Below are 24,242 nucleotides of genomic sequence, written 5' to 3'. Positions count from 1 at the left end.
CTGCCGTTGATTTATCGTCTTAAGTGAATTCATAAATACAGATAAGCTAGCTACCTGGCCAGTTATCCAGCTAGAGTAACATTAACGTCTACGTTGGTAATTTTGGTTGAAACGTAATGGTTTAGGCAGTTGGTAATGGATGGACATGTGTTGTGATTATCGCAAAAATGATTGTATAGTCTTTATGACTGACACGGGCAACAACGAGTCATTGTTTTCTCATTTATGTGTAATGCAGGCATTATGTACAATCAATGTAGCTTTCCTCCGAGCACTTGCCTGTTATGTTTCACTCTTGTCATATCACATGGTGCTTCTGTTTTTTTCCATCCTGTTTAGCCTGGCCTGCAGGAGCCTACTGTCTCCCAGGATGGGACTGAGGGTTGGTGTGCCCATCCAGAAGCTTCACCCCTTATCCCGTGCCATCCACCACAGATACACCAATGCCAACTCCCAGAGGACACCACACCGAACTGCTGCCCGCCACTTTACCTCTCTTTCTAGACTACCCCCGCGTTCCTACAAGTACCGATATGGTGGCCAGGGGGGTCATGGCTATCAACAACACCGCACTTTCTGGGCAGTGCGCTTGGCATCCAGGCTGCTCAAGCTACGATACCTTCTGCTGGGGTCAGCTGTGGGAGGAGGGTACACTGCTAAAAAGGTAAGAGCCATTGGTTAGGTGTTATTGCAGAAGATGTACTAAGTAGTATCAGCCATCTATGTCACTCAGTGTTTCCCATACATTGACTTGCCCACCACAATATCAACATTGACCACCACACAATGATTTTCCAGGTTGTACTAAATTGTGCTTAAATCTGGTTAGCATCATAACCACTCTGTGCTAATTTGTTAAAAACTGTTGTATTCAAGTTAATTCAGCAAACCAACCACCGCAAATTGAATTAAATTCTGTGGGAAACACTGTCTATGAGTACAAGTAGATCACTAATAAAACATAGGCCCTGCCTGCACCGTACAGGGTACAGCCATGGATTGTTTGGGCAAAATAAAAACATTCATGTGTTGTGCATAGGGGCCTTTTGGAGTAGGTAGAGGTAAAGTTTTAGGCCATGTAAAATGTTGTGGAGTTGAATCATTTAGGTTAGGTTTTTATAGAATGTCTTGAGCCAAAGCACCACTGGAAATTTGTATGTACATAGTGTGATATGTAAAAGACTGATAGACTGGCTATATGTTTTTCTTGGAAAATGAATGGCAAAGGTAGTTAAGTTATCAGCAAGGAATATTACTGCAGGGTTTTTGAATTTTAGTATTTGTCTACCTGTGCATTTGTTGACTGATGTTTGAATAGCCTGTGCTGTGGAAGAGATTAGAGTGATAACTTTTGCATGAGTGTCAGCCCTTTACCACTCCCTCCTAACGAACATGATGTAATGCTCTGTAATGCTTTGTAGTGGCTCTTAAGTTGCACATTTCACAATTCTCATGGCAACAGTGTTTAATTCTTACAGTGTTTAACAGTTATGTCACTGACTTATGTCAGTTATGTCAAAAAAATCCCAAGGAAATTTTGCTGATTCTGAATCTGTAAATGCCATAGCCAACAACCAGTTATAAAACCAGTGGTAAAATATCATCATAGACAGAACTTTGGAAGCCACATATCTTTACATGCTATATAGGCCTATCATAGACTGATCTTTATTTTGTCAGATTGTTGTATACAAAATGTGAATTGTCTCTCATTTTTATTTTCAGACTTATGAGGAGTGGAAAGACATGCTGCCTGATCTCAGTGAATACCAATGGGTAGTGCCTGATTTTGTGTGGGAGCTCACTGAACAAATTGACCTAGGTGGGTGTGTTTTAATCCCATAATTGATTGTGATGTTTTAAAACATGTCAGTGTGAAAATGGGTTGGCTCTCATGGCACTCATGTTGTCTTTGTTGTTGCTGTGTGCAGAAAAGCTGGCCAGAGCTCTACCTGATGCTGAGGAGCTAGCCAAGCTAATGCCCGATTTGGAAAAGTTTGGAGAGAACTTTACCTTTCTTAAGGGTCTTCTGTCCACTGGTATGTCATTACATTTGTTTCCATTTTGGTTTAGCAAGATTTGAGGATCTGCTCTGGCTAAATGATTTAAAGGAAAATTCAGTTTTTTAGCACTTTAAGGCCCTTTTCTGGTTTGTTTTGGATGAACTAGAGTGGTGGACACCGACATTTTGACGATTGGTCCTGTCTCGACTTTTCTGACTCGTTTTGAATCGCCTTTGACTTCTCAGGGTGGCTGGCAATGGGCATACTGTAGTAGGCTACTGAAACATGTCCTAAAACAACTCTTAATGTTCGTTTTCAAAACTGTGCAACTCACCGAGTGGTCCACCACTCTAGTTCATCCAAAACAAACCAGAAAATGGCCTTAAAGTGCTAAAAACCGGAATTTTCCTTTAATAGCACACATCACTCGGAGCTTTAGGCTGGATCTGTGTTTTTCCACTGACTATCTTTTGTGTTGGGCTTTTCATGTTTGTTTTTAACCAAGATAAAGTTGTTCTTCAGCCTTATAAGATCTATTCCCAATACTGCTGTTACAATTATATTATGCTGTTGATGTTGAAGGTCTTATTTAAACATTTGAATACTTTACACAATAAGAAACTCAATTCTGCATCAAATTATGAAATGCAGTTTCAATTATATAGCCATATTAGCTACACTAGCTAGGCTGTATGGTGTTAATAGAGTTGATTTGTTTGGTAATGCTGCCCAACAGAGCGGTGACAACATTTTTCTACCTAAGTATGTACATTCAGGCACCAGCTTTAGATAGGCCTACACTTAAAGTTCCCCAGATTCTTGCTGTATCAGTGATAAGCAGTACAGTAGATGGCTCAACTCCTCAGCTCAACCTCCTTAGTCAAGCTGTGACCCATCGTATATTTCTGAAAGAGGTTTTGGCCTGACTGCTTTGCAAATGTGGTTTAAGAACCAGGTTTTTCAGTAACATGACTTACCATGTCCATACAAACTCCACTTTGTGATCAATCTGAAAACACATATTGCACATTACTAATTCTTTATGGTGATTTATAGCTTGTCAGGAATGCACAATAATCTGGTGTTTTTGGTGAAATACACCGAGGCAGAGGTTAAAAGCACAGAAGATTAGGACTATTGGCTTGTCATTCCATATGTCACCTAGCATGACCCTTGACCCTTTGCTGTCATCATATTATTTTGGTTTTCATTCTGTTCTTCCTGTTCTCCCCTCCACGTTCTTTACAGGTATGAGTTTGGTTAGTGAAGTCAATGGAGCTTCTGGTCTGCGTCTGTTGTTAGGTGTGTAAACCCCCTCTCTCAGTCCTCTCTCCTGTCCCGATGCTGTTTGAAAGCTCTCCGCCAATGCGAGGCACCCATGCCTTTAACCCGTGGCCATGGTGCTTGAACTCAAAAGCGGAGGGATGCACAAATGGACATGCCAGATCTCTGCAAACCTGGTCTCCCCCTAATTTTATTCTTTAAAAGTTCCCTCTATTGAAGAGACAGAGGCAAATGATTGGCACAGTAGTTTGTCTCGGCTTGATGTAAGACGTCTTTCTGTTTATTGGATTTACGTGCAGTTTTCTCCCTGATGGCCAGTCCTGTCTTTTCTGTGTGGAAAGTAAATATAGTATACCCTACAATGGCAATCAGCACATAATATTACAGGCTTATACTTGGTTAATATTCAGTTTTACAGCTGCTTTCTTGTCATAGAATCAACAGCATAACATACACATTTTTTTGGCTTGAGTTAAGCTAATGCTGATTGGCAAAAAGATGTTAAAGGAATACTAAAATATATTTTCAGCCTAATCCGTATGTGCTGCATTGTTCTGTCAGGCATTGAAAGATCCTTTTGTATTTTTGGATCTTTGATCTTAAATATGATACCTGCACAGTACAAGCTACTGTACAATGTAGCAGGGCTATTGTAGTATGCTACAAATGCTTCACATAGACATTGGGTTGAGAAAATATATGTAATCCTTTAATCGTATGATCTGTGTGGGAATAGAACGGAAGGACTCTTCTCTGAGAGTTCACCAGCATCCTGACCTGTCTTGCACTTAGGTGGAACGTTCTAACTGTCTTTGTCTTCACGTCTTCAACTGTCCACTCACCCTTTTCTCCTTTTTTTTTTGTTGCAATTTTCTTCCTGTGAATTTTGCTTCCTGTGTCAAACCTCTGTCAGCTTCTGTCTATATGTATGTTTCTGGTCTATTCATAAGTGTGTGCATTTTGTTTTAGTTAATCTGTGGAATATGATGAGATTCTCATTTATACTGAGTTGTCAGCTTAGTGGGTTTCATATATTGTTTTTCCCTTAGTAAGATTAAAAGGATTTTCCACAGTTTCATCTTCAAGCAAAATGCTCCGCACATCTGTGTTCAGACCAACACGCTCTCCATTCTATTCTCTCTGGTCTCTCATTGAGCTTCTCCCATTGCCTCTTCTTTTCACCCTTTACAAACACATGGCTTTTTCTCTGAAGCCCACTGAGGTCAACAGTTTGGAAACTAATGACATTTCATTATGCTAATATAATGTTTCTAAAGCAAATTATCTTTGTGTGAGTACTCAAACTCAACTCAAACTCAGACTAGCCAAGTCATACGAGTAGAAGGTCTTCCATAGTGCGTTCAAGGACAATGTATAAATAGTAACTCCACCTACATAAGTACAAGGCAGCTGTAAACACATTCTGTACACATGCCAGACCTGCTTTAAGTGAAAGCTGAGGCTGAATACTCACTGGGGTGTAGAAATTGACAAGATAATGATACTGTTAACATCACATTTTGATACATTTTTTTCTCAGCCTTCCATTGAGTGTGGGTCTGAAAATGGCTTGAAACATAGTCTTTTATTCTTTTGCCTTTATTTCTTTATTTTTTTAAGTGATATTTTACTTTCCAAACTTTTGATTTTTCTGGGAAGTAGGTGCCAATCAGTTCTTGTGTGGTGGGCATGTTTGGAAATAATAATTGTAATAACTGTTATGCCTTGCAGTATCATAACCCCCTCTCAGTATCTGACAGCGTGTCTTCTGTAGCATACCTGCCACCTGAGCCTGAGGTTTGTCCTGGTTCACTGTGTTTTGCCGCAGAAACCCCCGGCGAGTCGGCCCTGAAGGCCCCAGAGGCTCCGGTGGCGGCCGCCACAGCCGCGTCGACAGCCGCTTCGCCCGATAACGACAAGCAGTACAAGAAGGCAAGTATCAGTGCTGCTCCGTCCTGGCTCCATAGTGCTGCTTCTCCATCAGTCACCCCCTGTAGGTTCGCTCATTTACCAAATGAGTGTAACGTTCCCCTGCACTGCATAGCTGATCGTCTCCCTCAGGGCCCTGAACATCCTTATATGACCTAAATGAGTGGTACACAGTGTTTGTATGTGTGGCATTTACCGGTATTATAGTTTTATGTCTTCCTGAAGAATTTTTATGTGAATGTCTCCATCTTATGTTTTAAGTTACACTTTGTAAGTCGTTTTTTTGTTTGATTTGGATAGAACTTAAGTATTTTTTTTATTGATTGGCTGATTGGTGATGTAGATTAAAAAAAAAACTTTTGACTTTGATAACAAAAGGCTTTCCAATATCATGAACACTTACAAAATGTAATTTAAATGGCAGAGAGAAACAGTGATGGATTTGAACAAACGTTTGAATGTGTCAGTGTTTTCCGTTTGCTGCGTTTGAGATTATGCTTTTCCCATAGCTCATGGAGCTCCAGATCACTGCTGGCCGTCTCCTGTTCTCCTGGTCGTACTGTGTTTCTAAATGCTTTTTCACCACATTGCATCTCATCTCATTCCCCCTCTGTGTTCCTACTGTCTGCCCATGGATGTGTCTGTCCTAATGGGTCAAAAGACCATGCTTCCTGCAGGGTAGGACCACATGGGGCCTTCATGTGGTCCAGCTTTGAATGTCTCTATGCTGTAAATGTTTGATATTGCGCCCTCAGCACTGTCATTTTCCACAGCCTCGCCTTTGATTTTGAATCTGAATTGTAGACACCAAGCCCACTTCATTTGCAGGGAGATATTATGACCAGTTGAACATTTAGGTGAAGGGCTCCCTCACTGACTTCCAGGCAGAAAGAGAACGCAGTTTTTCTGCTTGTTTTTCTTTGAATAGTCCCACTTAGATACACTCTGGTTTTTAATATTCTGCTTTAAAGATAACCTAGCTTCTGCAGGGGCTTGTAGGTGTCTAACTTTTCAGCTAAGCTTTTAACAAGGTGGATACTTGTGTGGAAAAGGAAAAAAACTTGGCAATACAATTATTCTGATTCTGACTTTACAAATCATTGTATCCCAATTCGTATTTATAATAGTTCTTTGGTTGCTTTACCATGTTTTAGTGTCAGAGAATTGAAAGTGTGAACTTGTCACTAGACTGCTTTGATTCTGACTGCTAGAGTACTAGGCCTAATCCCAGCTGGTTTTGAAGCAATGCAGTTCATTACACATAAATTGACAGCCTAATGTACCATCTGCCATAAGCTTGAAGCCCTCTGCCCTCTCCTCCCGCCATTCTGCCAGTTACCCGCAGCCAGCTTTCTGCTATTTTCCTGATAGATCACCTCAGCTTTCCTAAGTGCTTGCTTCATCCACAAACACAGAGATTTTAAAGATGAGAGTTTGGCCTCCAGTGCACAGTGACTTTGGATTCGAGCTAGTATCAGTCACAACATGGACCACGGTTACATCAGGGTCTTCAATTCTAGTTTGACTTGTTGGAACATTTTGATTGTGTTGCTTAACGCTATTTTGCAGGCATTAAGATTCTGCCTTTCTACCTGATATATGCAGCGAGATGTGTTTTGTTTTTCAATATGTTGGTGAATGCCATGTTGTATTGGTTGATGAGCAATGTAACCATGTCTAGTGGGGGGCTAGCTGAAATTTAGATCTTGTTTGTCATAATAAAAAAAAGATAAATAAGATATATGATGTGAGCGGTCATAGCATACTGTAGCTATTCGCCACTGGCTGAGAGGCACTGGTTGTTGTATCAGTTGTCTCCTCTGCTCGTTAGTCGTATGAAAGCCAATGAAGATTATGGGTTTGTAGAATGCAGCCAGCAGACTTTTGAATAGTTCTTGAAGCCTGAGGCTGTCTTCATTGGTTTTTTTCTTGGTGGCAAGACATTTCTGCCTCACACTTCAAGAGACTGATGCCAGTTGTTGGGTAGGGCGTCTACCCTCACCATTGCCTCAAGCTTGGTGGTCGAGTGAGGCAGAGAGTTGTGGTTGGCCCGTTGGTTATCTCTTCTGTCTTGTCTCGCCCTCTCTCTCACTCTGCCGTCCCTTCACAGCAGGGTTTGCTTGGCGAGCTCATTCTCATTCAGCAGCAGATCCAGCAGCACGAGGAGGAGGTCCGAAGGGCGGCGGCGGCGGCAGCAGCAGCGGCCAATAGCGCGCGGCCCGCTCCTGCTCCTGCTCAACCTCCGCCTCCACCACCACCACCACCACCACCACCACCACCTCCGCCGCCCGAACCCAGCCCAAGCCCGACCCCCACTCCAGCCCCGGCCCAGAGCGCCATCCCCAGCCCAAGCCCCTCGCAGCACAAGCGCAAGGTGAAGGTCCACACCCCTCTTCAGGAAGACCTTTCCCCCAGCCACAAAGCACTAGACTGGACACCGATCTCTCCCTCCTCTCCCAAAAACCTCTGTAGAAAATGGAATAGGGTATTATCATTTTAGTAGAATCCCTAATAGATTTCAGAATACAGCTGAGGAGAACATTCCATCTCCATTAGTTATTTTGGTGTTCATTTGCCCCGTATGATGAAGGGCATTAAAGGTGTAATCCTTGATTATAATCCATTATACTTCAGCTAAATTCTCATCACTTTCTTCTAACCGACTGTTCAGTGTTTACGTTTAAAAACAAAGTGGCTTGCAAGACAGTGTTTCTGCCAATATACAGGAAGTGTTCATGCTTCAATGTTGCTGGAGAGGGGAATCTATATGTTTAGCTGTTTAAATATAAAAAGATCTTTTGACCACATCAAGGATTACACCTTCAATGGCTTTTGGGTCCCAGAGTACATCCTGTATTTTTACATCTTGCCCCTGTACTTTAAATAAGTATATGTATACCCATATTTTCCATTTGACATTCGGCACACATTTTGGTATTCCATAAAGCTGTGTGCCATATAGTTCCCTTCCCTGGAGAAAGCCCCTACTAAAAATGACGCTGCCCCCCTTTTCTTGCCCTGGAGGTTGTCAGTACTGCATTCTTATGCGAACACTGGGAGATAGTAGGCCATATCGCCGGTAGGATGGGGCGCTTGGACGTCAGCTCACATTTCTCACCCACATAGCCTGCCATGCGAATGCACCGCAGAGGTCCTAGCGCTCGTGTGTGGATAACCGTGTGGAGGAGTAACTGCACTGCATGGAGTGGAGTGTCCGCCAGATGCATGGACTGTGGCGCACTAGTAGGCAGTGAGGCGTTTGTTCAGCTCTGAGCCCAAACACTATCTGAGCACCTCAAGTGTCCTTGTAGTATCCCTGTAGTGACCTTGTAGTGACCACCACGATTGACTTTCCAGTGGATATTAAATGTAAACTTAGTGAAGGGTCACTGTTGCTATAATCTTTGCCAAATCGCCTCACTCCTACGCCTCTAGTAATATGTGTGTGTGTGTGTGTGTGTGTATATATATGTGTGTGTGTGGGCCCCTGTCTCTTGCCCCCCCTCCCCATCCCCAGCCTCAATCATTCGCTGGTGCTCTGTAAATCTCCCCGTGTCTCTGTCCAACTACATCAGTTGCCTTGCAGGAGCTGAATGATTTTATGAGCTGATTTTTTTGCTGTATCATTTGCCTGTCTCCCCTCTCTCATGTGATCAGTGATAATCAAGTCTCTTTCAGGTCTTTCGGTACCTCTACTCTATGGTGTGATTCAACATTGATTTAATGCGGAGCCAAAATTGAATGACTTGAGTGAATCGTTTTTCCTCTCATGCCTTGACTTAATGCCTCCTGAATTGCTCTGTGGGTGTTCAGTGCACATGCTGCTAGCCGTCCGAAAAACGAAACCGAATCATGTTTGACGGGGGTGGTGGGTTAACACTGCATCAACTTGGAGACTGATCATTGTATCTGGCTCCATAACGTTGTGTTTCTGTCCGTCTGTCCACCCGCAGCCATCAGATAAAGAGAAAATAGACCAACTACAGGAGGATCTTCTCCGCACTCAGGTGAGCTTCCCATCATCCACCTGAGAGAGGTACTCCAGAAGTTGTGCATGAAGCAGAACGTTGTGTTGGTGTAGTCGACAAGAAAAATCAGAAATGGTGTTCCTTTTTAATTCATTCTAAATGAAAACTACTGTATTTCGCACACCTCAGCTGAAGTACCAACGCATGCTTGAACGTCTGGAGAAGGAGAACAAGGAGCTGAGGAAGGTGGTGCTGCAGAAGGATGACAAAGGCATTCATCAGAGGAAGGTCAAGGTGAGGTCAATCTGCTCATGACGTCTTCTATCATTTTCCAGTGAGCGACTTGATTTTCCAAACCCAGTGCCTGTTAAAGTGTCTCAGCGCCAATGTGAAAGTATATAAATGCTGGGGCTGTGGAATGAATTAAAATCGAATTTCAGTTTCACTTGTGACTTCCAACAATTACGAAGACGGCATAATCGAGATGCAACAATTATTTTGCCGTATTCTGTTTTGCAACAATGTTCTTGTTTTGTGTCGAGTTATACACCCGGCTCAGCCCATTGCTAACTGTTGTATAAACAATATTTTTTAAAATTCATTTAAAAAAGTATTCAGTATTTTTTTAAACTCTGGATGGTCTTTCCAGAATCATTGAGTAATGTGTTAAATACTCATGACTTCAATATTGAAAATAATTATGATTATGATTATTTATATCATTATTTTTATTTAATAATGATCATGATTTTTTCCACAATCAAGCAGCCCTAATAGATGCATGTACTTTTTTTTTCCATTTCTCCTGCAGAAGTCTCTGATTGACTTGTACTCAGAAGTGCTGGACATCCTTTCTGACTATGACTCCAACTACAACACTCAAGACCACCTGCCAAGGGTAAGTGCACTCTCTATACTCCTACTGCACATGTGGTGTTTGGGTTGAATAGTAATAGACGATGATTGCCGTGCGGAAATGGATTTGTTGTTAGCAAGTGCTGAGATCCTAGATTTGACCAATCTCCTATTTTTGTTATAGATAATGTCAAGAAACACTTCCATAGCAAACTTTGTTAGATTATGATAGTTTGAAGAGTAAGGCACAGCTGGATTGGGGGTTTCATAGCTTGGGACTACTTTCTAAACAATATCAGAATTCAGAAAGTCGTAGGTACCTCTATCCCAGCCTGGCTTACACCAGGCCTGCTAATGTTGCTGATGCTGTGTAATGTCAACACACACCGGCCTGGTCCTCCTGCCCTGACTAATGAGCTGCTGTGGGACGTACTGTATGCTGTTAGGTGGTGGTGGTCGGGGACCAGAGTGCCGGGAAGACCAGCGTGCTGGAGATGATCGCCCAGGCCAGGATCTTCCCCCGAGGCTCGGGCGAAATGATGACCAGGTCGCCTGTCAAGGTGAGATAATGGGAACCAGAGCTCGGGCCCATGGTCCAGGACCACCATGATAAATGAACTCCAATACCCTAAAGTCCTGTTCAGCAAGAGACGTGGCGATCCACAGATGGAACAGATGGGTTGTAGTCATCATTCTGTATGGGAACTTTATGGATGGGCACCATTAACTGAATGTTTGTAGTGTGTTGGAATGTTGTTGTTTGCTCTGTTCTAGGCCTTGTAGCCCCCACAACATTACAGGGGAATTCAGACTTAAAATGGCACAACAACAATGAGTGAAATTACAAGCTGAAAGCTTTTGGAATGTTAACCAATTTCTTCTTCTTAATTTGTGTGCCCAAAATGAAAAGCAAGTACCATAGTAGGTTTTTTGTACAAACTGATCCTGTATATATAACACCATATTTTAATCAGTCACAGATGTCTAAAAACCCACGCCCACTGGCGGCGTCTGACGTGTGTCAAGTGTTGCCAAAGTTTAGAACTCCTTTACAAGTTTGATGACTTTGGTGTCTGATTCATGCTCTTCCTTCAGGTGACCCTCAGTGAAGGCCCTCACCACGTGGCCATGTTCAAGGACAGCGGCCGAGAGTTTGACCTCACCAAAGAGGAGGATGTAAGTGTCAGTTAGAGTCTGAGCTCACCATTTCCTCTGTAGTTTCTAAGGAACTCTTCAGCTGTTGCGTACTACATACACACACACACACACACACACACACATGCACACACACACAGACTTAAAACACATTTGGGTTTGTTTACATAGACTTGTTTCATACAGGGGGTGTGTGCGTGTGTGCGTGTGTGTGCGTGCGTGTGTGTGTGATGCTGATCTTATTATTAAGTGGTGTGTCCTCTGTTTGTCTGCAGCTGGCTGCCCTCAGGCACGAGATCGAGCTCAGGATGAGGAAGAGCGTCAAGGATGGCCAAACCGTCAGCACGGAGGTAAACACACATCACACACACACACACACAGACACACACACACACACACACACACACACTGACCAGACACACTGACCCAGTCCTCCTATACATCAGTCACATATTTAGACAGTGACACACTCATCCGCAGAGTCTCTTAAAGGGCCAGTTTCCAACTCTGTATCTATTCTGTCACTGTTATTCTCACTTGTTATTCACATGTCTTGCTTTTTCAGTGAACGTGCAGCATATCACAACTCAGCACAGCTGCAAACAAACCAAATCCTTGTCATTATTTAACAGTTGTTGTATTTTACGTGTGTGCTAATTGAGGGATTTGCAATTATGTGTTTGTGTTACAGACAATTTCTCTAAGTGTCAAAGGCCCAGGAATCCAGAGGATGGTGTTGGTTGACCTGCCAGGTGTTATTAGTGTGAGTAGCGCACGCACACGCACGCACACACAGACACACTCGCAAGCACAGACCGAGAGATATGTAGACAGATTATTGTTGGAGAACTGAAATTTCTTTTGTGTATGTGTTTGTGTGTGTGTAGACGGTGACTGCAGGAATGGCAGCAGACACCAAGGAGACCATTTTCAGCATCAGTAGAGCGTACATGCAGAACCCCAATGCCATTATCCTCTGCATTCAGGGTAGGACCTCTTACATCCACTTCCGTGTGTGTGTGTGTGTTGTGGAGTATGGTAGCATGGTAGCATTACTGTTCAGAAACTACCAAGCCAACTTTTAGAAGGTCAGTGTAGAAGTCAAAAACACTGACCTGGTGATTTACAAACGTAAGCTCTCATTCATGAGGCATTGTGCTTGGCTGTCCCTTCTCAGACGGTTCAGTGGATGCCGAGCGCAGCATCGTCACGGACCTGGTCAGCCAGATGGACCCCCAGGGCAAGAGAACCATCTTTGTCTTGACCAAAGTCGACCTGGCCGAGAAGAACCTGTCCAGCCCCAGCAGGGTGAGCTGGACGCCTGGCTCACCGAGCCACACACACACACACTAACACCTCCAGGACATGACTGGTGCTCAGTGCTGAGTGGCCAGCAGAGGGAGCTCTAAGACTGCTCTCAGGGGCTCCCTGAGGTCATCTTTGCAAGCTCTGTGTTGCTGTCTGATGGATGCTGTTCAGACACAGACTAAAGTCACGACACACTTGCTTTTGTTCCTTTGTAGATTCAGCAAATTGTTGAAGGCAAGCTGTTCCCAATGAAGGCCTTGGGATACTTTGCTGTGGTTACTGGCAAAGGTAAAGGATACTGTTGTTGCATTTACAAAAGTTTATATGTCTGAAATAACTATTAGCAACAGTCTGAAAATTAGAGTCATTATTTAATGTGGTTATTTTCTTCTTCCAGGAAGTGCTGGTGAAAGCATTGACTCCATTAAAGACTACGAGGAAGATTTCTTCCAGGGCTCCAGACTATTAAGGTTTGAAGCCAATAAACAAATCTAGCAAATACATACAAGAGCACACAAGCAACATATTCAAACTTCTTCACTGATGTATTCAAAACATCACCTCCTGCCTGCTTGTGAACCATGCACTCTCTGATTGGCTGCCTGGAGTGACCGGCGCTGTGTTGTGTTGTGTTGTGCCCAGAGACGGCATGCTGAAGGCCCACCAGGTCACCACCAAGAACCTGAGCCTGGCCGTGTCCGACTGCTTCTGGAAGATGGTGCGGGAGTCCGTGGAGCAGCAGGCCGATGCCTTCAAAGGTGAGATGAGGGGGGGATGCACAGACCCACATGACCTCCACTGACCTGAGGCACAGGTCATGTGGGAAATCAATGGTCAGAGGTCAGCAGCCCTCAAGACAGTCAGAAGCTGTCTTTTGCTACTTGTCTGTGATCCTGTGCCTTATAATGTCCATACTGTGAATACCTCTTATGTTAACTTATCATAGCTTGTCATTTTTTACATGTTGTATGTATGGGAGAGGAGGCTTAAAAAAGCAAATGTCACTTTAGGGGGACTTGCCAGCACGTTTTGTGCACAGTTAAGCAAACTGAGAATTGAGCTCTGTTGCCCAAATCAGGCCACACAAAAGGTACTCCTTGCTCTAACTACAGCTGCAGCTGCCTCTTCATAATATATCTCTCACACACACACGCTCACATACACACGCACACACATACTCAAACATGCATACACACACTGACACACACACACACGAATATGGCACATACACACACACGCACACACACACACATGCACATGCACACACACACGCACGTCAGACACACACGTCAGACATACACACTCTTTCCACAGACCTCACCTCAGTCCTCACTTGCGCTCACCTGGCGCAATGTGTGGTGTCCCACCACCAATTACCCAGCCTTACCTGGCAGTGGCTCCACCATCGCGCGCCTCGCAGGAGAGGCAGATTTACGACCTGGTGGGCGTCCGCTCCTCTTCCCCATTGTGTGGGGAGTATCGATCGATCGCTCGCTAGCGCGGCGCCTGGGGCCGGACCAATAACCAGAGCAATTAGCGTCAGCCCGCCTGTGTGAGCCGGGGTGTGGGGAGCAGTGAGGATGGGGGGGGGTTGTTGGGTGGCGGGCTGCCAGACTCACGGCTCACGGCCAGTGGACTACGCGTCGGTCTGAGTTGCACCGTGCCATCCCAGGTCGCGCTCACAGCTGGTCCTCAGTGTGTGTGTGGCCCATGGATGGGCCTCAGCTCAGTGGAACGGAGAGAGAAACATTGACACTGAGGAGGAAAGAAGCTTCTAACAGCTGTTGTTTATAATTCTATATAACAGCGAAGGCAAAGTGTTAAGGATCTCACAACTCAACACTTCAATTCAGGCTCACAGAATTCAGTTTCAAACCGAGTTCTTATCCTTAACTTTGAAACTTAAAATGACCTTTTCGGCTGTATTTTCTGCTTTTAGTTTTTTGATGCCATATCGACAGGAGTATGTTGTGATATAAAGCGATATTGATGTTTTGCGCACAGCTCAACTGTGTGTGTGTGTGTGTGTTTGTGTTTGAGACAATGTTATGATGCTAACCGACTGCATTACCCTCTTTCTCTCTGTCCTCTGCGCTGGGCAGCCTCTCGCTTCAACCTGGAGACGGAGTGGAAAAACAACTACCCACGCTTACGTGAGCTGGACAGGGTGAGTCCTCTCTCTATCCTCATTTCATTAACTCTCAGCCTGGTGTCTCTCTGGTTGTGGCCTTGCGGCACTTAAACAGTAACTGTGATGTGATGTGATGTGATGTGATGCTCACTTGCTCTCCATCTCCTCCGCCCCTAGAACGAGCTCTTTGAGAAGGCCAAGAATGAGATCCTGGACGAAGTGATCAGCCTGAGTCAGGTCACGCCCAAACACTGGCAAGTATTCTTTCATTTGGAATAGCACCCATCCGTACATTCAACACACACACACACACACACATAATGAAATATACATGTACAAATGCATAGGAATACACACAGCCCCACCCCCCACCCCCCCACACCCAATACACTCTCACACAATCAAAACAATGGAAGTAAAGGAAGCACAATTCATCACGCTCATTTCCAGCAAGCCCTTGACCCAAACAGCGACCAATTACCTCCACCACTCTCACACTCTGTGAACTTCACTGCGAACTCACACCACACATAGAGCCGAAGCCTTTTTAGTGTGTGTGTGTGTGTGTGTGTGTGTGCGCGTGCGCATGCGTGTGTGTGTGTGTGTTAGAGAGGCGTTGAGAATGGGCCCCAGAGGGAGAGGAGCTTAAGTGGAATAGATCAGAGGTGCAGCCGCGGCCCCGGCGAGCTCCATCAGGCCCGCGCCGATCAATGGCATGATGAATGGGCCCGAGCCGCCGCCCGCGCTAGTTGGTGTTATCAGCGCAGCGCCGTATCGACACGTGGCGGCCGAACAAAGCGGCCAGGAAACAATGAAATATGAGCGCGGCGTTATGATAAATGGCTGCCTTGGCGGTCGCCGGCGGGGGAAACTAGGAAGCAGCTCTGCTGTCGCCATTGTCACCCAGCAGCCTTTCTCGCCAAAAGACCTCCCCCCATCTGCATATTGGCCAGGCTTCAATATGTGTCTGAATGCTGATGAAGCCTAAAGGTCTTTCCCATCAATTAGGCTCCAAGCCAGGAGCCTACAGCAGGGAAATGAGATATAGGTGAGGGCTATTGTTTTGGTTTTGGGGTCATCAGAAACAGACAGTCTAAGTGGCCGAACCCTAATTGATAACCCTTCGAGCATAATGCTCTGAAGGAAAATGGCCGAAAGCACATGTGGGAAGAGAGGAGGTCATGTGACTGATGTTCTTTCCCCCTTCTTTTCATTGACCTTTGGACCTGTGCAGGGAGTCCATACTGCAGAAGAAGCTGTGGGAGAGGGTGTCCACGCACGTCATTGAGAACATCTACTTGCCGGCCGCCCAGACCATGGACTCGGGCACCTTCAACACCACTGTGGACATCAAGCTGAAGCAGTGGACAGACAAGCAGCTGCCTCACAAAGCATTGGAGGTAATCTCCTCAGAGGTCCTGAAGCCAATTGGTGTTGCTTTATATTTATTGTATGTTTGAAGTTTTGTTTTGTTGCCATTTTTATGTCCACAACTATGATGTATTTTAATTGTGCATCAGCACATCCTTATTCTCTATTTATTAATCCCCCACTTTACTTTTAATGGTGCATAATTAATTGCTCACTTTTTAGGACAGAAGAGGGCTTTTAAAATGACCGAGCTGAATTGGAAAAGTAATTTCACAATGTTACCAGAAAATAGTCTTTCTTGCATACATAGTCCAGAGTCCTGGGTTCGGGTACACGTACACGTGTCTGATGTGGTAGACTGATTTTTAATTTGGGTGCGGGTTGGGTTTCGGTTCTATTTTATGCCGGTTGGCTCCGGTGCAGAATTGAATTATCCCTGCAGTCGGAAAAGGGCTCGAGTGCGGTTTTAAGCATGGCGGGTAGCCTAGGCCACAGGCGGATGCGGATTTACCAAACCCGTGCAGGACTGACATAGTCTGTATGTGTATTGTGCTTTAATGTGCATTTCTTTCATTCATGTGTCCAAATTGTTGTTGATTTGTTAAAGGTTGCCTGGGAGACGTTGCAGGAAGAGTTTGCCCGCTTTATGGCAGAGTACAAAGGGAAAGACCAGGATGACATCTTTGACAAGCTGAAGGAGGCCGTCAAGGACGAGAGCATCAAGAGACACAAGTGGAACGAGAGAGCCATGGACAGCTTGGTAAACACGTCAGCCCTCACAACAACAACAACACACACATATCAGCCAGACTAGGACCTTGTTTACCTTGGCTTCAGCTGCTTGAATTGGAGTGTTCCATTGAATGGAGGTCAGGCCTGTGGACACTGAATAGATATAAATAAATCTATGCACCAATAAATAGTGCATGGGTCCCCACCAGAGTCCCTTTGCATAGTGACCGATGTCTCCCAAAAACGCATACTAGCATATGAGAAGCTTTCTCTGATTTGTGCATCTTGCTATTCATACTGTTGAATATTTTGACAGTCACCTTCACATGACACTTATTTGCTACTGCATGTTTTGTGTGCGTGTGCGCGCGCGTGTGTGTGTGTGTGTGTGTGTGTGTGTGTGTGCATGTGCGTGTGTGCGCATATTCAGAGGGTGATTCAACACAACGCCCTTGAGGACCGCTCTATCACAGACAAGCCTCAGTGGGATGCTGCCATCCAGTTCATGGAGGAGACTCTGCAGTCCCGCCTCAAAGACAGTAAGACCTGCTAACTGCTCTCGTACTCACGCATCATTGGCCCACAGTCCACAACCATGTGACCAGATCATATAGGTCTGAGCTGGCTCAGAGATGACGTGTTTGAGTGCTCGCGTCACTGTTGTAGTTCTAGGGCCACCGTTTCAGACCCAGTTTTATCTTCTTCACTGAAGAAACGTAACCACTAAGTGAGCTCTGCAAGCACCTATACAAATTACATGTAGCTGTATGGGGTGTCAGTGGCTTTTGATATGTTTTAAATGACTTTAAAGGGACAAGCCTGATGTTTTTTCTCCCCCTCGCTCGGTCTGAAGCTCTTTTCCTTTTCTTTGCATCTTCCATCAAGGGTTTTTGCTGCTTCTTCGCCGGCTCTGCCATTATACACACGTTTGCAACAATCTCTAGCGTTTCGTTAGCCTGCCTCTGTGCTGTAAACTGATCCTGCTTCGGTCGGCGGGTACGATACACTGAACTTGCAAGCGGGATATTCTGGCTACAGGCAGTAGGGGCGGGCGAGAGAGTCTTCATTCGCCCTGTAATGAGTCATTTAACCATATACCTACTTACGAAGATGAGTAATTAACACGAAAACGGTGCTTGGTGTCCCTTTTAAATGTGGAAAAGTAAGCCTCTTTAGTTCATGAAAGTGAGAGTGTTGCATAAGTCTTAAAAGAAAGCCATCTGATGGGTAACCATGTAGTCATGTAGAGCACTGAGCCATAGATTTGGAGTGAACCACACTTTCAGTTACTGTACATGCCGTTTACGTCCTTCATACTGAGTCTTGATTCTTCTGTCCTCTCTGTGTGTCCATCTCCAGCTGAGTCTGTAATTCATGATATGGTGGGACCAGACTGGAAAGAGAGGTGGATGCACTGGACAAACCGCACGGGAGACCAGGTCAGTCAAGGGGAGCACTCCCTGTACTTCTTCCCTATGTGTGAGACTCTGCGAGTATGGCCACAACAGCAAACAAAGCATCTTAAACTGAAAGTACAGAATCAAGCAGGATGGCAGCTTTCTCTTCCTTTGAGAAGTATAATCTGTTCACTGTGAACACTAGGCTCTGGTTAGTGGGATTTTAGGCTCCATAGTTTATATGACAGTCTTGAAGTGACTTAAGCATCTCTTTGGTGATTTTGTGTGCGTGTGTGTGTGTCTGTGTGCAGCACATCCGCAACGAAACCAAAAACGAGCTGGAGCGCCTGCTGAAGCTGCAGGAGGACCACACAGCCTACCTGGCCAACGACGAGGTCACCACCGTACGCAAGAACCTGGAGAGCCGCGGCGTTGACGTGGACCCTGTGCTGGTGAGTGCTGCTCTAAGCAGACTAACCTGAACGCTCCTTAAACCATTGATAATACTTTGACACCCAATTCAAACATCTCACACTTGAAAGCCATTGTATACGATCTGAACTCGGTTATTTTCAGACACCATTTCCTGTCCCTGTTCCACCCAATCAGCTACAAACATCTGTTTGACTGACAGGCTGGAGACCCACTCCATGACTGAGCTTGTTATTCGTTAAAGGCTAAGCCTGATGTTTGTGAGGCATCAGAAGGGAATGTCTCTATTGTGCTGGCCAGACTGCTTTGTTACCCTGGGTTGCAGAGGTTGCTGGGAATCCATGTGCTCTTTCAAGCTAGCTTCAAAGAAAATAAAAAATGATGTTAGAGCCTCAATGACTCCAGCTTAGACTTTGACGTCAGTATGTCTCAGTCACTCAGAGATGTGTCTTTTTGGATGTGTCGAGAACCTGAAACTGCTCCCAAATACCTGATTCATACCTGTGCCCTGAGTGACTCAAGTGTGTCACGACCACCTCGGGAGATCTGGTGATAACCCTCTCATGTGACGTGCGATCACACACGTCAGCATCACTCCCCCAGAGGAGCTGTCATCGCCATCGGCTGGAGAAAGAGAGGACCCATGTTCACAACCTCACGCTCACCGACGTCAGGGCTGACTCACTCACAAGGAGGTGTTCTCTGACTTCCACCACCTCTCCCTCTCCCCCTCTTCTCTTCTCTGACATTCTTTTTTGGTTCCTCTCCTCTAACAGATCAAGGACACGTGGCACCAGTTGTACCGACGCCACTTCCTGCAGAAGGCCCTGGCCCACTGTAACCTCTGCCGACGAGGCTTCTACTACTACCAGAGACATTTCGTAGACTCTGAAGTGAGTCCTTGAGAGTCTGCTCTCTCTTCTCGAACTCTGACCTGAATTTAGGCCAACATATATAGTACATGGCTCACCTTTGAGGACCGAGCTAAGTAATAAATTTTTTGGAATGTTTGTGTGTCTTTGTGCTTATTTGATAGTCTCACATGTCTCTGTGTTAATATCTCTGTCCGTGTGTGTGTGTGTGTGTGTGTGTGTGTGTGTGTGTGTGTGTGTGTTTCAGCTGGAGTGCAATGACATTGTGCTGTTCTGGAGGATCCAGCGCATGCTGGTCATCACTGGCAACACGCTGAGGCAACAGCTCACCAACACGGAGGGTATGTCGCCACGCAGCGCTCCGCATCACACGGCCCACGCCACACCACTTTGTAGTGGTCTCGGCACATCGTAAAGCAGGACTTCACACAGACGTGTCCTTTACTTAGACTGCAGCGGAATGATTGAGTCAACACATGGCACCACGTCTTGTGTGAAATGGAGCGGAATAGCCATCTGCAGTGCAGATTAGTAACTGACAGCGTGTTTTGTTCGTGTATGTCCATGTTTTGTTGATGGTTGTGTTTGTGTGTGTATGCACATATGCTTAATGTGTGTGCGTGCGTGTGTGTGTGTGTGTTTGTGTTTTGTGGGCTGTGCAGTACGTCGCCTGGAGAAGAACGTGAAAGAGGTGCTGGAGGACTTTGGGGAGGACACGGAGAAGAAGACCCAGCTGATCACCGGCAGGAGAGTTCAGTTGGCCGAGGACCTCAGTGAGTCACACTTTCTCTCTAACACACACACACACACACTCATACACACACACACACACACTTTCTCTCTTGCGTACACTCTGACCAAAAGCAGACCTGCACTGAGTACACCATTAGGTTTCAACACACTCCAGTGAAAACAGACCAATGCCAAGCACCATTTCAGTGTAGGCACACACGCGCGCCCACACACACACACCTACCAAAACAAGACCCTCATCGGCAAGACCACCAGGGTGTTCTTGTCCTGGCACGCAGCGGTTGTGAATGTCACCAAACAGTCCACACTCAGATCCCATCTCCGCCTGGGTCAGTATGTGTGGATCTGTTCCCGTCAGAGGGCTTTCAGCTGTCAACATGAATGTTTTCCATGGCATTGCTAAGGGCAAAACTGAGAACTTTGTGGTACAGAGCTCTCTGGCTTTAGTTTTTTTTTTTTTAAAGAAAAAGATATTCAAGTTTCAACCAGCAGGTGGCAGTGGAGCTCAACAAACCCTTTTCCACTGGCCTCCAGTGCGCCATGTGTCCACTGTGTAACTGACAGCGGGGAGTCCCTGCTGCGAGTGACTGAGATCTCCTCTCCATCTCTCATGCTGTCATGTGGGGAGTCGGTCACTGAAAGATGACTCGTTCGCTATGTATGTGTGCTAAAGACCTCAGGCGTCATGTGAGGCAGTCTCCTTCCAGTACTCTTTCATTTGAAGTTGAGCTCCTCCATATGGTCCGTGTTTGTAACAGAACTTCAGACTAATCTGATTTTTCAATTCAGATTGTATCATACTGGGCAAATGTTGCTCTTATTTCAGCTGAGGCTGTATTTCCTTCATATGTGGAAATGCACAGCTAATATGCATAGAATCTTTCTGCAGGATCTGTCCATCAACTCTAGTCTTGCTTGAACACTGAATTTACTGGAAGTCTTAATCAGCTGCTTATCTTGGTGCATGCAGACCACCTTCTCTCCATCTGTTAATTATGTGATCATGGATATCTCTCTTTCTTTGGCGTTGTGTAGTGCTCCCTCGTGTAATTCCTCACTTTCTCCTCTCTCAACCTCTCTGTCTTGCTCTATTCCTCTCTCTCTCTCTCTCTCCCTCTCTCCCTCCCTTCTCTCTCTCTCCCTCCCTCCCTCCCTCCCTATCCCTTCTCTTCTCTCCTCTCCCCATCTCTCCTGTGGGGCTGGAGTGTTTAATTACTGCTCGGACAGGAGAGAGGTGGATGGAGAGGAGAGGGGTGCGCGTTAAGAGCTGCTGGCTGCAGGCGGCGTGCCCCCTGTCATGTCCACTGCCTTGGAAACTGTTAAACAGTCAGGCTGATTAAACCCGCCATTTGGGCAAGCCCAGACTTGTGCCTTTGTGCACACACACCTACACACACAGACGCACAAACCTATGCACATTAACACTGTGCTGTTATTACACGATGGCGTGGGGAAACTTAACGACGCCTCAGTGCAAACAAGATTTGGTGTGTGTGTGTGTGTGTGTGTGTGTGTGTGTGTGTGTGTGTGTTTAGACAGTAAGAGACTGTGGTGTTCTCCTCAGTGGTGACTCCTCTGTGTGTGTTGGAGATGTTAACAGCTACCCACTCAGACAGCTTAGAGGGTGGAGAGCTTGTTGACGTTATCAAGGAGTTTCTCTTTCTCTGTCTCACTCAGCAGCATGGCCATGTGTCAGCTGGTTAGAGTGAGTGGACTGGCATGCCTGTGTTGACTGGAACTGAATGTTGTTGCTGTGGATGATTTAAAGCCGTACCTGCCTGTTCTATAGAATTGTAGTATTATGTGATTGATGCCAGTCTTAAATGACTACATACTATAAAAGTTTGTAGAGATTGAACTCACATTTTGATTGTTATTAGACTGATCGATGTGAGACTGTCAGACAAGGTGTAGTACTTAGGTATGAGCTACACCAGGCGCGTAACTGAAGCGTTCCGTTCACGACACGTAAAATCCATTTTAGATGAATGGTCTATTTTTTTCGAACGTACGCCCCACTGTCACGTCTGGTGTAGCTACTTTCATTGATTATAATGGAAGCTAATTGTTGCAGCAGACACAACGTGAACGGAACGCTTCAGTTACGCGCCTGGTGTAGCTCAGCCCTTATGTGTGAATAGGATTGACTGAACATGCCAATGCGGTGGATGTGGAGATACTTTACTCGGTTGTCTTAAAACTTACGGTCTGTGATTCTAACCCTATACAGTTGTGGTCAGACAGCTCTTCACGGTCCTCTAGCGTTAGTCCACTCAGTGGACAGCTCGAACACTCTGCTGTTCAGGCTCAGTAAATGGGAATACAGTGACCTGGACCGGGCCACAAAAAGTTCCAGCCAATCAACACAAAGCTTTAAAAGTATGATGAATGGGTTGTAGTTTGATTGGCCGTTGGCCGTCAAATCCCAACCTTTTGTTAAACCTAAATTGTGGCCGACTGCTAGCCTGGCGGGCCATCCTATATCATTGAAATGTATAGTCTGGAATCGAATCATTCACCTGCTTAATCCAAGGGGCGGGCAGAGAATTGTCTTTCAAACTGCCTAGGCATGCAATAGGCCAGCGCTACTACCATATCCGTATCCGGTCGGCAAAACGGCAAATACATCCTTCTTCGAAAGGAATGACTTAAGTGCATTGTGTTGCTCTACTTTCAAAGAAAAGCACAAGTCCAACTCCTCCAAAGTTGACGCCAACGCCGATTCAAACAACCGCTCTTCGTTCGCCATAGCCACCTTCCTTGTTGTTCACCGTCGCAGGATGCCGTTATCCTGTTAAGCCCGCCTTAAGACTCTCTAACGAAATAGAGCGCTGTGATTGGAGAACATCCACGGTGTTAAGCCAATAGAAATTCCTATGGTTCGATACTAGACGTACAGGCTGAGCAAATTAATTTGCCGCCGCTAGCCGACTGCATCTTTAAGTGCCGATGGACATGAATTTCCCATCAACGCTTTTCTAACGAGACCTTTAGCTTGCTCAATAATCCATCTCAACAGTAGGTCACTGTACTTTGTGCCTCTGTCAACATCAATAGAAATGGGACAAACAACCTTGCCTCCGTATTGTTATCAGCTGTTAGTTGGAAACCGCTAAACTGTCACTAATTGCACTGGGAAGCACAATGGGTGGCAGGTGGCAGTGTGTGTGAGTGTGTGTGTGTGTGTGTGTGTGTGTGTGTGTGTGTGTGAGTGAGAGCACTGGGCAGAGAGGGCCAGTGTTGGCCCACAGAGAGTGGCTCCATTCTCCCCTAGACAGCCCCATTTTCCTGGGTGCCCATGGGGAGCTGGCGCTTCACCGGTCACCACACACAAAACTCTCGCTCTCTGTTTCCCTTTTCTTTCATTTTTTTTTCTTTCTTTCTCTCTCTCTCTCTCACTGACCTCTCATTGCCCACTGTTCTAGAACAGAGGACCAAGGCTGCAGGCCTTGATGTGTGTGTGTGTGTGTGTGTGTGTGTGTGTGTGTGTCAGATGCTGACGCACAAGAGTACACAGTTGACCCAAGCTGAGGAAAACACAAAGGAGTTCTGACCTCCTACCTCTCCAGCAGTGGCCTTTATGTCAGTGCAGGCAAGCCCGGGCATGTGTGTGTGTGTGTTTGTGTTTGTGAGTGTGTGTGTGTGCAGTGTGTGTACTGTTTCCTTCACTGTTGCTAGCGCATGGAAAACACTTGAGCTTGGCCGATATTGATGTTAAGCAAGGGGCAGATTGGGAGAGGAAGGGGACAGGGGGTAGCGAGGGAGTGAAAGAGGGAAATGATTAGAGAGAGGAAGAGTGGCAGCAAGACGAAAAAATAGAAGGGAAGCGGGGGAAAAAGCAAGGCCAATCGGACTCCTGCTAATTGCTTTAACGCGAATAATTGAATGAGCACGAGGGAGACGTGCTGCCGGTCTGCCTTTGTTATGTTTCACAGGCACAGACAAACACACACACACACACACACACACACACACACACACACACACACTCTCTCTCATGCTCTCCTTCTCTCTTATGCTTTCTTTCTTTCTTTCTCCCAGTGTTCTCACAC

The 24,242-nt window shown here is 45.6% G+C and overlaps 1 protein-coding gene across 9 annotated transcripts in view; it reads left to right on the top strand.

Moving 5' to 3' along the window:
• Positions 1-24,242, top strand: part of opa1 (OPA1 mitochondrial dynamin like GTPase) — a 44,739-nt gene that overhangs the window by 822 nt on the left and 19,675 nt on the right. The window contains exons 2-29 of one of the 9 annotated variants that reach the window (XM_076278641.1): positions 340-664; positions 1,726-1,822; positions 1,932-2,039; positions 3,252-3,305; positions 5,116-5,219; positions 7,330-7,590; positions 9,170-9,223; positions 9,374-9,478; positions 9,996-10,082; positions 10,486-10,599; positions 11,135-11,215; positions 11,470-11,544; positions 11,886-11,957; positions 12,082-12,181; positions 12,372-12,502; positions 12,718-12,790; positions 12,900-12,972; positions 13,145-13,260; positions 14,605-14,669; positions 14,811-14,887; positions 15,868-16,033; positions 16,612-16,764; positions 17,167-17,275; positions 18,096-18,175; positions 18,445-18,585; positions 19,342-19,458; positions 19,685-19,778; positions 20,100-20,210. In XM_076278641.1, coding sequence (XP_076134756.1) covers positions 340-664; positions 1,726-1,822; positions 1,932-2,039; positions 3,252-3,305; positions 5,116-5,219; positions 7,330-7,590; positions 9,170-9,223; positions 9,374-9,478; positions 9,996-10,082; positions 10,486-10,599; positions 11,135-11,215; positions 11,470-11,544; positions 11,886-11,957; positions 12,082-12,181; positions 12,372-12,502; positions 12,718-12,790; positions 12,900-12,972; positions 13,145-13,260; positions 14,605-14,669; positions 14,811-14,887; positions 15,868-16,033; positions 16,612-16,764; positions 17,167-17,275; positions 18,096-18,175; positions 18,445-18,585; positions 19,342-19,458; positions 19,685-19,778; positions 20,100-20,210 — 3,143 coding nt within the window. Of the gene's footprint in view, positions 1-339; positions 665-1,725; positions 1,823-1,931; positions 2,040-3,251; positions 3,306-5,115; positions 5,220-7,326; positions 7,591-9,169; positions 9,224-9,373; positions 9,479-9,995; positions 10,083-10,485; positions 10,600-11,134; positions 11,216-11,469; positions 11,545-11,885; positions 11,958-12,081; positions 12,182-12,371; positions 12,503-12,717; positions 12,791-12,899; positions 12,973-13,144; positions 13,261-14,604; positions 14,670-14,810; positions 14,888-15,867; positions 16,049-16,611; positions 16,765-17,166; positions 17,276-18,095; positions 18,176-18,444; positions 18,586-19,341; positions 19,459-19,684; positions 19,779-20,099; positions 20,211-24,242 lie in introns of all 9 variants that reach the window. The other 8 variants (XM_076278636.1, XM_076278637.1, XM_076278635.1 and 5 more) reach the window with 8 other exon arrangements.

The sequence above is a fragment of the Alosa pseudoharengus genome, unplaced genomic scaffold, assembly GCF_046254945.1.
Source record: "Alosa pseudoharengus isolate Yale_2024_CS ecotype anadromous, Long Island Sound unplaced genomic scaffold, YU_APseudo_1.1 YU_APseudo_1.1_scf_11, whole genome shotgun sequence".
Taxonomy (NCBI): Eukaryota; Metazoa; Chordata; class Actinopteri; order Clupeiformes; family Clupeidae; genus Alosa; species Alosa pseudoharengus.
Note: the sequence above shows the minus strand (reverse complement) of the source record. Positions and strands in the feature narration are given on the sequence as shown.